This window comes from Lepisma saccharinum, chromosome 24, assembly GCF_977018435.1.
Source record: "Lepisma saccharinum chromosome 24, izLepSacc3.1, whole genome shotgun sequence".
In the NCBI taxonomy this organism is placed as follows: Eukaryota; Metazoa; Arthropoda; class Insecta; order Zygentoma; family Lepismatidae; genus Lepisma; species Lepisma saccharinum.
The window spans coordinates 54,616,212-54,629,186 of NC_139252.1; the positions used below are offsets into that span (position 1 = coordinate 54,616,212).

The window sequence follows — 12,975 nt, forward strand, 5'->3', positions numbered from 1 at the left end:
ATAGAGAACAACAGTGCGCCCGCTATGCATGCTAGTCTAGACAGATTTCCGCGACTAGCGGGCATGATATTTATTATCATTTGCCACTTATTGTCTAACTACAATTAGTTTTGTAATTCCAATAAAAAGGGAAGAAGGCACAATGATGTATTTGTAGTAAGAATATTATTGCATATTGAGTAGCATCAAGACTGTCAACCCTTCGCAGAACTAGCTTTCTTTACTCCTCCTATGCACCAGTTACTGATTTGGCTTATTTTCCTTCGCTTTTCTGCCACTTTTGGCTAATCGCGAAGATGAGGATGAATGATATGTTGAAATTGTCGATGAGACACTCGCGAAGAACACCCATGCCCAGGCTAGGATTCGAACCCAGATCCCTACATTGCAGGTTTCGGCATGCATCAACTATCTTTTGCAGCCGCATGGAATGACTGAAGAGATATGAGTGGATAAATGCATTTCAGCGTTACGTGTGCGACGTCTTACACACAAAATTTATGGTTCTCATGAGACTTGATTTAAATATTCATAATGATCTGATTTCATAGTATTATTAAGTACTTTGTGGTGTCTGCTAACGAATAAAAAAAAGAACTTTAGTATGATTGCATAGGCCGAATGTATGAAAAGCATCAACAAAAGTGCATTACGTGCGTGACACTATAAAAATGTAGCAAATTATGGCTTCATTTGTCTGTCAAGCATATAGGATGCAGATTCTTGTTAACTTTTATTTGTGAAATGTGTAAATAATATGCATTCACAAACATCTTCATTCAATTAAAAACAATAATAATTTCCATATTAATTAATTTTGTTATTTACATGGAGTAGGGCCATTTCTCGTTCAATGACAGAAATGATTAGTCAGCATCGAAGATCGGGATCCCAGGATTAGAATCCCTAGTCCCGAAATCTCAGGTTTCATTCCCTAGTATGAATATAGAACTTAAGAGAACATACAAGCTTTGATACAGCGTCAGATGATTCCACGTAATCTTCTGATAAAGTGCTCCACGCAACGACTATCTACAAAATACCACAGATAAAATATATCTATCCGTCAGTAAACAGAATAAACCAAATGACTTGCAGGCATCCACAACGGAATAGTGTGCTCAAGTAAGTAACTTTATGTAACAATATGTGTTCGTTATGCTTTCGGTGTCCATATACTTTTTTTCATTTGATTGCATCAGCACAAAGCTGGAATACATAGAGGTGGTCCCGTCGGGAACTTTAACGTTCGGGAATTTTCGTGTGACGTAGGTTGGTTTACCTTGTGGTCGCATTAGGCCAAACTTTTACTCTGACGTATTCTACAGAATCCCTGATGGACGCTATGATCACCATTGCATCAGGATAATAGTCAGTGTGCTGGTAGAATTTGATGTGCAGAATGTACTGAAATGGCCGACGAAATGTCTCTGTCGGAAAACCATTCTAACTAGTGTTGGAGACAGCGAACGGAGTGGGTTGAGATTTTGAAGGTTGTTATTTATACTCGTACGTATTTTTATTAATGAAAAAATGTATAATAAAACACTAAAATGCTGACCAAGGCAGAATTCATTATAAAATAACACTATAAATGTGACGTTTCAAATTTATAGCAAGGTGTTTCTCAGACTCGGAACTAAATTATAATTTGGTTCAGTCTGCTCACGTTTATGGTGCGTTATTTTACAATAAACTATGCCTTGGTCAGCTTTTTGAGTGTCTTATTAAGCATGGAAGCAAGGCTTAATAGTGTTAGAATTGAAAAATTGTAGTCAGTGCTATACTATTCATCTTTAATTGTAAACCACAGTTTCCTGAGTTTTGCGGCAGTTCTTGATTGATGTGTGTATTTGCATACGTTCGTTAACCAACTCAATTGTCCACTATTGTCACCCGAAGAACGGAACAAGCCAAGTATAGAAAGTGTACGGTACTACACTTCTGGCGAATTCGGCAGGGGAAAAAAAATGATTCGAATCGGTGCGCGGTGCAACACGGCTGTGCATATCAGAGTAGCTCGGGCTCTAACGTGAACGCCAACACTTATTTACATTGTGTTGTGTGTTCTGCAGTTTTCTACCGTGTACATAAGTGTTAAAGCCCAGCCGAAACCGGATCCAATGTACCCTTAGCCAGAGGACCACGCCAATCTGTCTTCGGATAACTATCCTAAGTCTATTTGTACTTAGTTCTTAAGTCTATTTTCTGATGGCCTTGTGGCAAGCATGTTCGATGGTTTACTCCATGCGTGCGTGATAGGCTGGATCGCCGGCTTCAGCATTTTTTGAATAGACGACGTGGTGCCGTTGAGTGGCCTGCACAGTCAACGGACCTGACACCACTTATTTTTGTGGTGCTCTTTGAAGAGAATTGTCTAGGTGAAGACAGGACAAAGATCGCTTGAAAGTACGCATCGTGACACATGCGGATAAGTACACGGTGCTCATATCGAACACATTTTGCAGTGTGTTGAGCGCAGTAGTGATGAACAGAATATGGTACACAATTTGCATTTATCTATGTACGGACTTGTACGATACTCTGTACATAATTACACACGTACCCCTGTGTGTGTGTCTGTCTGCACTTGGGCCGCGGTAACAATTAATTTTCCATTGCAGAAATACATCAAAGTGCACGAAATAAACGACAAGAAAAATGCGGTTAAGAAACATCAAAAAATTATTAAAATGCAATTAAAAAATTAAAATATTGATAATGATAAGCCCCAAAAATGCAAAAATCATGTTTTCTAAGTCAAGAGAAACTGCTATGAAGTTAAGCGTCGTTCACATGGTACTGTCATAGCACGTTGCCAAATACAACGCACGATATCTTCAGTATAGACAAAGTGTACAAAAAGCCATTCTCTATTGAATACTTGTTTATCATGCAATTCGTACCATAAAATAGCTTTCATTTGATCTTCCAATGGGTTCTTTTCTTGCAGTTATGGGTTGTTTGCAGAGTCTTGGCTCCTACTTGAGGATCAAGAGGTCGGACGCCACTTCGCCGCTCTTTCTCATCAAATTCCTTGAATTGGTAAGAAACACAATTAGTCTTACTTAAATGTAACCCAGTTAGGCCTACCGTTGCTTTAAAACCCCTCAAGACGTAACGCCGTACACGTGTACGTTCGCTGCATGGTTGATGTCGCATGCCATCTATTGGCGGTGGACAAACTGGGTTTACCAGCTGGCCTCAAAGGTGTTAGTATTTACTGCCATCTACAGGGATATACGAAAACTACTTGTAAAACGTTGTTGTTGTCAGTCAAACATTTGGGGTTGTCCCATTTGGTAAGCGTTGCTGAAGAATACCACAGAAAGACCAAATTGCAAATTTTCGACAATGACACTCCCCTACAAATGTAATTTTTCAAGTTATTTGTAATGACAAGTATTAGTTTTCGTCATTCTTGTAAGTGTTAGTGTGATAAAACTGTACTAAGTTACTTTCAACTATTATAGTCATGAACACAATGCATCTAGAATGCATGCAAAATGCATTAATAAAGAAAATTGACACCGATCAAGATGTGTGCTGCTTTGCTGCTTTTCCTTTCATGATAGTAGAAATACTTGGCAGCGAAAAAAGTGACGACGACGTATTTAAGACTGCCACACTTTTTGGCAACGCAGGGATGAAAATTTGACAACGTCGGAGGCTTTTTCTCTTCTTGGCCGAGTTGTCATTTTCTTTACTGGTGGCTAATATTAACACTAATTTTCATTAAATTATATTAAATGTTACGTGCGTGTGTACATATAGCGGTAAAAGAACGGCAAGTAAACCTTTATACTTGAAAATATACATTCAAATGGAGGAGGGGAACAGTGTTTAATAAAAAATCGCTGTCATAAACGAAAGTTCTCTCAACATACTACACAGCTTGCCATATATGATGGCCGATGAATCGGGATGCGCGGTACGTAGTGGAGAGTCACGTGCCCGCGACAGCCAATCCGCGTCCCTTGTATTGAAGCTCCTTCAAGGCCACCACGAATTCTTGCAACGTGATTGGCCTGTTTCCTGTGGTGTTTCTGCGTCTGCGCGACCATCGGCCATAATATGTGACGGGCTGTATAAGTGTATAATACTACATACGCTTCTTTCCTTTCCAGATACTTGCGTTAGCCCTCGTCATTGTTCAGAGCCGCACCGACTACGTCATCACAAACTCCCAGCAGCACTCTCTCATGTACTCCACGTTTGGGAGCTACTGCATCATTACACCCGGAGTAATACTCGGCTTTGTGTTGGATTATAGGATTCCCAAAAGAGTGGTAAGAGAGAATTCAATAAATTGAACCCTGTCTATACTCTGTCCCGGGTTTCACTGGAGCGAGCGAACGAAAGCAAGTCTCTGCGCAAGTAGTGAACACGTGCGAGGGAATGGGATTGCAGCCTTTGCAGCAGCGTGTACTGCTTCGCTCTGCGTCTTGCTCTACAGATTCCATGGACAGAGTATAGTTCGCTATACTTTCTGACACTATACTCTTATCCCCGGAATTTGTGAAGCAAGGACGCGCATAGCTGCAGAGAAGGGGGAGAAATCGAGTGGGAAGTGCGAAGAAGTACATGTTGCTGGGAAAGCTGGTAACTGCAGTCGCTCTCCCCCTCCATGCAATCCCGTTCCCTCTCGCGTGTTCATTGGTGGAGCAGTCTCGCGTCACTACTTTCGCAGAAACGCTTTCGTGATACCCGGGACAGAATATAGGTGTAGTGAAAGTGGAACCCAGTGCCAGGCTGGTGCAAGGGAATTGTGTTCAACCAATTAACACGCTGTACAGTGTTCAAAGTCAAAAGATTCAACAAATGCCCGTCTGGTGCTTTAAACGTTTGATTGGTTAGCACGTACCATGTGACCATTGGCCACACTGAACACCGCTCCAGGACGTGGTGCAAAATACGCAGACACCAAGTATACGTGACACCAAAGCAACGAAGCAGACGACTCGGTAATGTACAGGGTGTACCAAAAGTCCCATTACCGCCCCCCTCTTTGAATTGTAGAAAAACCTGCAAAATGTTATTTTAACAGTATGCGTATGGTGAGAGGATCAGACCAATGACCACCATTTACTCCAGAGGATCTGTGTGCACACCGCCAGTTTCATGGCACAGTATTATTCGCCTCCAGGTACGATGTGAAATCCTCTGTAACATAAGATGTCAGATTTGGATTTCGGGGTAGCCATTTTAAGAGAATTCCTCAATGATGTGTTCAGAGACAAATGGATTGGACGAGGATCGCCAAATTTACCAGGACCTCTAAAATGCCACCCCGAAGTCCAAATCTGACATCTTGTGATAATGCGCTATGGGGACACATCAAACAGAAATTCGCCCATAATCGTTATCAGACAACTGGGGAACTTCAAGAAGCTGTTTGCTTCCCTCACGTCAGCTAAGTTACGGAGGATTTCACATCGCACCCGGAGGCGAATAATACTGTGCCATGAAAATGGCGGTGTGCGCACAGGTCCTCTGGAGTAAATGGTGGTCATTGGTCTGATTTAAGGGTATACCATCCTCTCATCATACGCATGCTGTTAAAATAACATTTTGCAGGTTTGTCTACAATTCAAAGAGGGGGGGGGGGGTAATGGGACTTTTGGTACACCCTGTACACCCTGTACTTCGTAACCAACTAAAAAATATCGCCACGAAAACAATCCAGTCAAGGTCGAAGCTTCCCCTTGCCTCCTCCACACCCCTGACCCTCCAGGATTGCCACACTTCTCGGTCGACACTTCGCGCGTTGTACAGTCACGGACACTGCCGGATTGTAATGAATACATTGACTTTCAATGGAATCGTTACAAGCCGGCAGTGTCCGTGACTGTACGTGTGCGGTTGATTTCGTCGGTTGGTTGAAATTGCTGCTCATTGGCAACACTGTAGGTGGGTAGAGTGACCTTGACTGGACTATTTTCGTGGCGAGAGCTTTAGACGAGTGAGTGCAAAGGGAGGCAAAAAGTGCTGCATACTAGGGGCTAATGACTTTGCGCGTAGGCTATGAGGCTAGAAGGTTTATCCTGAAAGTTACCGTCATTGAGTGGTCTTTCGTCTGTAGATTCTTGTTTCCAAACGTATGTACGAGTACTTCGAAAGCGGAAGAAAATAATATCAAGAAAACTGTTCTAGAAAGTAAATAAATGTCAAAAATTAATTTTAAAAAACGCAAGTTTTCTAAGACAATAAAAAATTGTTATTTCCAATTGTTGAAAATGAAGTATTTTTATGCATAATATTATCAATTAATTTTCGTAAACGCTGCCAATATTTAGAGATTCCAATCCAATTTTATGTTTAAGTAAGTTCGGGAAAATAAACAAACTTCATATTATACAACAACCAGCACTTTAGTACTGAAAAATTCAATGTCATTTTATTTAAAACATTTTAGTAGTTGACAAATCTTTCCTGGGGAGGTCGGACTCGCCTAGATCTAAATACGTTCTTGCATAAGAATCAAATTGTGTAAATTATGCACTGCTGATTCGAAAGCTTTATTTTTTTTCTAGTTTACAACCATGTTGAAACCTGCTTCGTTCATGAAGTAAAATCACAGCAAACGTAAGACATTTTTGGTCGACAACATTTCAATTAGTTAATATAGATGGGTAACAAACATTCTACAAACTGCAATGCTGTTTATTTGTAACACCATTAAGCCTTGTTTCCATGATATGAAAAACTCAATATGCTGACCAAGGCAGAATTTATTTTATTATAAAACATAAACTAAACGTAACGTTTCAACCTTCTAGCAAGACCTTCCTCAGACTCTGCACAAAGTACAAATGTAACAAGATAAAAAAACATAACGATATATATACACAAACATTACTTCCCTCCAGACTATTAGAAACTTGTTCTGGAACATTCTAGCAGGTGGCTTTCCCTTGAAGATATAGAAAGAATGGAAGAAGGTGTCAGAAAGAGTGGAAAGGACAAGAGAGAAAGAGGAGAGAGGAAGGAAGAAGAATGAAGGAAAAAGAGCGTGAGATAAAGAGTCTAACCACATTCTAGATGGAAGAAAATATGTTTAGCCTTTTAGGTGAAAGTATAGTTGACAAGGGAAAGCCACCTGCTAGAATGTTCCAGAACAACTTTCTAATAGTCTGGAGGGGAGTAATGTTTGTGTATATATATCGTCCTGTTTTGTACCTTGTAACATTTGTACTTGGTGCAGAGTCTGAAGAAGACCTTGCTAGAAGGTTGAAACGTTACGTTTAGTTTATGTTTTATAATAAAATAAATTTCTGCCTTGGTCAGCATATTGAGTTTTTATTTGTATGTTACAGAGCCTGATTTTCTGCTTCAGTGTTATCTTTCACTCTTTCCAAACTTCACGCAACAATGTCCGTCTTCTTTCAGGAACTGTTGTACCAATTCACTGGCGGTGTCTTATTCCTGGCGTCAGGAATGACTGCTGTTACGGCACTCGCAAATATCAATCCAGGCCCACACGAAAACAGTGAGCTGAGCAATCTCTGCGCCACGATAATCCTCGCTACGTTCACAGGAGCCGTGTATCTACTGGATGTTTGGTTCACAGCGAGCAAAAAGGCTGAAACCCCTGCGTAAAATTTAACGGAAGTTGCGAAAAGTTAAAAGTGCTTGCGATTGTTCAGAACGGTCAATGATATTTCAGGGTGGCTACCATAATAAAATTCAAGTATAATTCCCGGTTTTCAAGGCGAACCTTTACAAAATGTCAAGGGCACAGCACGTGTTTTCTCTATTTAAACCTCTCTCACACACACAGACACAAGTATATTAACAATGTAAAGCATCTGTGCGATTCCAATGTATCCAAAAATTATAATTCAATTTAATTGAACGGTATATACAAGGGTTGGATAAAAAGTAATGGCAACACTGCTGTCCCGTGAAAGGGGTGAGTCACAGCGCCACAAGCGTTTCGTGGCTGATAAAGGAATGTCAGACGAGGAAGTATAGTGAGTGGGGGCGATTGTATGTTGTTCAGTCAAAAACAGCAGTGCTCTGAAGCAGAGGACGAGAGTGCAAGCGCCCTAACAATATGTTTAGGCAAGAAGAACAACGTCTCTCAGGCAGACGGTCAACGCTGCCTACTTCTGCACCTTCTTGCAACACCACCTTCGTCTCGCATTAAGAAGGAAGCGACGGCACGGTGTCCCGTCATCCTACTTGACAATGCAAGGTGTCACACTGCGAACAATGTGACGGCGCTCCTGCATAACTGGTAGTGGGAGGTACTGGAACATCCGCCGTATTCACCGGTATGAGACCGTGTGATTACGACCGTTTTGTCAAAATGAAGGAACCATTGGGCGGGAAGCACTACGACACGCGCGAAGCCATCATACGTGCTATAGGGCGGTCACTGCGGGACATCGACAGAGATGGACGCGCTGACGGTGTACGACGCCTTCCATACGTGTGACAGAAGGTCGTAGAGATGAGGGGCGATTACTTTGAAGGAATGTAACACGTGCTCCTCTGCCAATACAGTCAAGTACCAATTATACCAGTGTTGCCATTACTTTTTATCCAACCCTTGTATATTTAATTTAAGGTGCACAGTTTACATTTGCCATTTCGCATACTCAGACTAGAAATACATCTACATACATAAGTCACAAATGTTACGGGATGTAGTAATCTACGAAAAAAAATTATAATTGTACAAGAATTTCATATTTACCTATCAACTTCAAGATATCTTGTAATAATCTTCCGTTTATCAGAAAGATTGTTCTGCAAAGGACACTAACAAAGCAAGGGATTGAGAACTTTTCCTTTCTGGATAAAAATAAAAAATAAACTGTGCCTCAAGGCATTAATAAATATGCAATAAATTCAATGAGATTTGTATTAATAAAAGTTGCAATTTTTCACGTCTACGGTGAAAAATTCAAGCGGAATTCACGCATAATTCCCGGAGCCAATAAATCACTTATAATTCCCGGAATTCAAAGAATTCCCGGTGAGTAGCCACCCTGTATTTATATACAGGGTAATTCATAATGAATGGTGCAACTTTACACAGTTATTATGACGTTACTATTTATGGTAGGAAATCAGACAAGGCATCAATATAAAGAAGAACTCTGGAAGTTTTACTCAAATGACTCACAATATAAAGATTCAACATGGGAACCACGCGTAATGTGGTAAACATCCAAACGATAATCATGTACTTGCAATGCACGAGACAGCAAGTCGTTGTCAACGGTTTCGAAGGCACTAAACAATTCGCAGTTGTAACCTTGCAAATCTTTCGGAAGGGTGAAACATATGCATTACTACCGAAAAGCATGCGGAAACGTCTTTCCACCATTATGGTTGAATCAGTTCTAGATAGCTCCAACACACACGCCTTCTACTGGTCAGTAGCCATTTTGCGACACTGGCGATCCTGGTGGAGCATCGGCTAAGCAGAATAACCCCGCTAAGTGGGAATGAAACTTCCAGAGTTTATCTTTATAACTGTGTAAAATTGTACCATTCATTTTGAATTACCCTGTATTTGATGGCAGTCATGAAAACATACAAACAGTCTAAATGCAAATCGTGTCATGAATTTCATTGTTACGCCTTAAATATACCGTATGAAAGTTGGATTCCAGACGTTCAACATTAAACTCATACCAGAACAATATATTTACTTATCCATGTACGTATTTATAAAATAAAGTTTTCTATTCGAATGGCTTATGTTATTTAGAAATAAATTTGAATGGGTGCACTTTTAACTATTGCAAATTTATTATACTGCATACCAGCTCAATATGTGTAGGGATGTGAGGACCCCGCCCAGTGGCTTGTTCCCTGCAGTTAGTCAACCAACAAACTGAAATGGTCAACATTTTGCTCTGTTGGGATCTTCGTCCCACAATCGGCACAAGTGGGGTATGGTTGGTGGACTACAATGTGATCCTCCCAGCTAGATCTGAGGGATCCGCTGACCAACGACAGGTGCGGTTCTCCATTCATATTGGGGGAAGGGGGGTAGGCGTACAGCAATATGAGGCAATGGATGGATGTTCCCAAGGTAAAATGAAGGCCTGTGTTGCTGCAGCCATGAACCTTCGGGTTCAAGAAGGCTAGAGAGTGAGTGAGATAGTTAGATATTCAATATGGGAAGAAATCAGGCAAACAGATTCGCGTGTGTTAAGGAAAACATATGAGAAGCCTTCTTACAGTAAGAAAATGTGAATTTGACCACTTTACACACTTTTCACCGTTTCTGTAGGGTTTCAGAAGGGGTAAAAAGTAGTAAACATTCCTCACATGATCACAATAATCATACGCGCAAAGATTAGCCGGCTTGTTTTCAACGTGGGATCTGATGTGATTGTGGGGAAAGTTGTTCGCTTAATATCAAAATACAACAAGAAAATTTTATTGGACTTACAGCTTTACATGTGGCTGTTTACGCCCAGCATACTCAAAACACAAATGCATAAATTTGGCTCAAAGTAGGTAAATAAAGGTGGACCCATAAGGCACTCTTTGTGTAGCGGAAGTTTCCTGTGACGTAAGTTGGAGGACATCAGAAATTTGGACAAAACAATTCTTGAGAGCCTCTTTTGTATACTAACGCTCTACAAGTACAAGGATGATTCAAGTATGTTTACGCCTATGTGGTCTATTATTTTACAAAATTGTTAAAATTAAAAAACTATACTAATCAAATAGTGTTTGTTCAATATCCTGCATCCACCTGGATAAACTCTACCCTAATAATGAGTAATAATTTAACAATGTTTATCCTTGTATTATTTGTTTAGATCTGATATGCACGAAATTATATTGTAATGTTAAATTATACATGCAAGCAAGAGGAAAGATGGTGTGAAAACTATCTTCAAAGAAATAATAACTTTTTTGAGGAGGGCAGTTTGAAACAGTGAATTGCGAGAAGAAATCCAACTCGATATTCGCGTAAAATTAGAAAAAGTATCACTGCACGAGGTATCTATACATTCGGGAAGCACGAAATGAGGCAGTTGGCAGAATTTGTGCTGTTGCCACACATCCGTTCACAACGGGATTGATTTGGAGGTTTATGAACTCATTCTGCATTCGTCTTATCTGTAGAATGTATGACGCAAGTATATGTCGAAGACAACAACAAGAAGTTGACGCTTCGACTAGGCAACACTGCATCACAGTGGCGGCTGGCCAAGTGCAACAAGTGCAGATGTTTTCAACTAATTTTCAAATTACTATTGACATTTTTCATTTGCTTGTTAAATTAAACTATTTCCCAGCAGAACGCACACGATAATACTCAAATAATACGCTGCTCGGCGCTACGCACGTGAAGAGTTCGTCGTAGCATAAACAAACCAAGAGCAGACGCCGCCAGGTTGCGGAAGACTTTAGCCGGTTGTCATGGCAACGGTGACGTCACCTAGCATTGGAATTGAACGGGTGTCGCCATGTAGGTGCAGCAGTTCTCTCGTCGACAGAATACATTGCATCCAGTGGTTGTGGCAAAATCGTTCCGTTCTCGCGAGATCTTGTTCCGCGTGTGTGTTTCGAGTTTCCTATTCATGTGTTGAGCTGTGGTTTGTACAATGAACCCAGTAAATGACAGTGTGTAATTTGTTGAAATGGGCGTCCGGAAGGGGGGCAAGGGGGGTGGCGTGGCCCCAACCTCTGGAAAATGAAAGTCAACCAAAAATTATGTATTTCACACATTTTCATTTTAGCCAAAATAATATGTGTTAATTATTTCATGAACACCATAAATTCAAATTTAAGCAATGTTTTTTTAGGGAACAACACTCTTTTGGGGGAAAATGTGACTTGTTTGCTCTCCCCCTGGAAAAAATACCTTCCTTGCCCCTCCCTGGAAAAAATCCTGCGGACATCCATGTTTGTTGCAGACACCATTTTCCAGATGGACGGATGAAGACAAAGAAGACGTTTTAAATTGGGGGGGGGGGGCCACTGACACTTACTATTTGTTTTTCATTGCCTATAAATGTACTTCTTCACCTGTTATTTTAGACACGAGCCGCTACTTGCATCATAAGCGTTGCCACGTCGTATTCAAGAATCGATGCTTCATGATCTTGGTTAGCGTTGCCTTTCGCATATGTGGCATCACCGTACTCATGCCCATCCACATACTGCATTGTTTACATTTCGTATATTATAAAGAGGTTACAATATTGGTGATCCGGGGATGTCGCGAATATCCACAAAGATGTCTCTTGGGCATTTGTGCAGGGTTGTTAACTGTCCAGGAATTGTAAATAAATTCAATTCCGGTCCAGGAGAGAAAATCAGTAAGCGTAAATGGGTTCTGGACTGTAAATAACCTTTTTATACGTAAAGCATTTCAATTCGGTCCATGAACCTTCTTTCAAGATGAATTTAAATTTGGTCCAGGAACCTTTTTTCAATGATACAATACGTAACTTGGACCGAATTTAAATTGCGCGAGAAAAAGTTTCCAGTCCTGCAGCGTAACCCAATACAACCCATTAGAATTTATTGGTTCCTGTACCTTTAACAACCCTGCATTTGTGTGCTGTATGGAGGTAAAAGCGCCCGGAGCGTGGTACTGATCGCACCACAAATAGCAGAGATTGTTAATGTATATGGCCGTACCTCCATATCACCCATATGCCTTCAACTGATGTTGCAATAAACAAGTATAGTTTTACTTATAATTTCCCTTGCGTTAATTTTAGACTATAAAGTAATTATACTAAACAAGAAGTTACTTCCAAATAATGAAATTGTAATGTATTAAATAACCTTGAAAACTTAATAACCGTGATACACTCATAACCTGAATGAGAAGGGTTTCGGGTGCACTGGCTATCTGAGCCTGAAGTGGGCATAAAACATATTGCTATCCTTGTATATGTCCAGGACCAGGCTTTGGAAAGTGAACAAAATAAATAAGCATTTCTAATATGGCTGCCAAGATGGCCGTGATTGACGACGTTCAAAGCT

General features: G+C 40.6%; 2 protein-coding genes across 2 annotated transcripts in view; one reads left to right on the forward strand and one right to left on the reverse strand.

Moving 5' to 3' along the window:
• Positions 1 to 12,975, reverse strand: part of Adsl (adenylosuccinate lyase) — a 521,028-nt gene that overhangs the window by 353,291 nt on the left and 154,762 nt on the right. The window lies entirely within an intron of this gene.
• Positions 1,007 to 9,662, forward strand: LOC145977948 (uncharacterized). The gene is made up of 4 exons (XM_083110287.1): positions 1,007 to 1,125; positions 2,954 to 3,045; positions 4,128 to 4,289; positions 7,390 to 9,662. The coding sequence occupies exons 2-4, from the start codon at positions 2,956 to 2,958 to the stop codon at positions 7,597 to 7,599; spliced, it is 462 nt and encodes a 153-aa protein (XP_082966413.1). The 5' UTR covers positions 1,007 to 1,125; positions 2,954 to 2,955; the 3' UTR covers positions 7,600 to 9,662.